Raw genomic sequence first — 1,679 nt, forward strand, 5'->3', positions numbered from 1 at the left:
GGGTCCACGTTCGTCGCCCTTCTTGAAGTTCACGGGTATGCTTTCTAGAGGTGTTACAAACTTCCTTGTAAACTCATCTTGTTCTGACCCAAATTTTGTTTTGATCAGGTTTGTGAATGTTTGTTTTGCCTCGCCTGCTATTTTGTTGTCTATGTTCCCATCACTGAGGATGTCTCGCGATAGCTCTGCTGCCTCTTAAATGATAAGGAGATCGTCCAGTTTCGTTGTTCTGAGTGGCTTGGGCTTCTTGTTAATTTTTGCTTTGATTCTTTTCAGCAGTGTCGCGATTTTATTCGCGGTTCTATGTTCGCGATCTGATGGTCTGTCTTGGTGCGCCGGCGCCGCAGTGCTGTCCGCGCTGAGGTCTACTGTTACCTTTGAGATATGGATCGTTTTGGCCTTTGCTGGCGTCATGCTTGCAACTTTGATTGTGGTTCCACAGCCGCTACTCGTGCAGTACATCCGCCGTCCGTCCTTGCGCTCCACGTTCCGCTTCCTTGGCCTTGGGGGTTTACTTTCGCCCCGTATAAGAGCGTGTGGGGTTCTGTGTTGGTCTGTAAATGGACGTGTTTCAGTGTGGATGACGTCGCTAGTATTTTTGCGGGCTCCGTTTTTGTTGCATCTCCTAGCGGGCATGTCGTTGGTGTTCCTCTTGACAGTATCACTGCGCAGGTACCAGTGGCGATATTGCTGCCGCTTCCGCTGCCTGTCCCGGTGCCATTCGTTGTTATCTCCAGGTATCCGGCCGCTTTATTCATATCTTCAATTCGCCATTGTAAGGAAAGAAGCGCTCCTTGCATCGCTTGTGCAAATTCTTTGACCGGCCTTTCGTTTGTTGTCGCTTGGATGGCTCCATTTTCCGCAAAATACTGGAATCCAGCTTCGTCCGCGTCTTTTTTTACTTCCGCTACAAGCCTCCACTTGTTTAGTGTTGCTTGACCAACTTGATCGATAATCTGCGCTAGTTCTTGCAGTGTATTGTTTATTTCTGCTTTAACTTCCGTGTTGTTTTGTGCCTTTAGGAGAACTAGATAAAATTTACTGTTTGCATGGTCTTTGTGCCGCATGACAGCTCTCAGGAATCTGGTCTTCGCTTTGCTGTCGCATTGGATTTTCGCTTCGTTGCCCTCTGTCTGTATAGCCTTTTCTTGTTTGTCTGCTGCTTTTAGTTCTAGAAGTGCCTTCTGGGCGGAAAGCGTTATGTTTAGTAGTGCTAGTGTACCTTGCAGGTCCTCGCCGACCTCCATTGTTTGCAGCTTCGGTACTGGTTGCTTTGCGAGATTTATAAGTCCGCAGATTTCCTTAAACCCGCTTGCTGAGTTGTAAGCCGCTGCAGTCGCAGCGTCAACCCCGCTGTATCCCACAAAAAGTAGAGCTGCTATTAGAGCCAATGCTTGCTGGATATTTACTAGCATCCAATATGTCTGTTGCATGTCCTTATCTGATGTTTTCGGCATCGCTTGTTCTGGTTTTTGCTTGTCCTTCTGGCGCTCCTGATTTCGAGAAGGCATGGGTCTCCTTGTGTTTAGGGTTTCTTTAATGCTTCAACACCCAAGTTAGATCTGTCTTCAACAATCTAACATATATAAGTCGTTAGATATAAAAATACCCCTGTTTTCCCTGCTTATAAATAAGCTAAACTAAAGGAAATCAAATTTATCCTATGATTCGCCACTCTC

At 46.6% G+C, this 1,679-nt stretch overlaps 1 protein-coding gene across 1 annotated transcript; it reads right to left on the reverse strand.

Annotated features, from left to right (window-relative positions):
- Nucleotides 1-410: 410 nt before the first annotated feature.
- Nucleotides 411-1,511, reverse strand: TEOVI_000554100 (Trypanosomal VSG domain containing protein, putative; the record flags this gene model as incomplete). The annotated part of the gene is made up of 1 exon (XM_067220617.1): nucleotides 411-1,511. The coding sequence occupies one exon, from the start codon at nucleotides 1,509-1,511 to the stop codon at nucleotides 411-413; it is 1,101 nt and encodes a 366-aa protein (XP_067076718.1).
- Nucleotides 1,512-1,679: the final 168 nt, after the last annotated feature.

Source organism: Trypanosoma equiperdum (assembly GCF_001457755.1).
Source record: "Trypanosoma equiperdum strain OVI genome assembly, contig: ctg_1190, whole genome shotgun sequence".
Classification (NCBI taxonomy): Eukaryota; Euglenozoa; class Kinetoplastea; order Trypanosomatida; family Trypanosomatidae; genus Trypanosoma; species Trypanosoma equiperdum.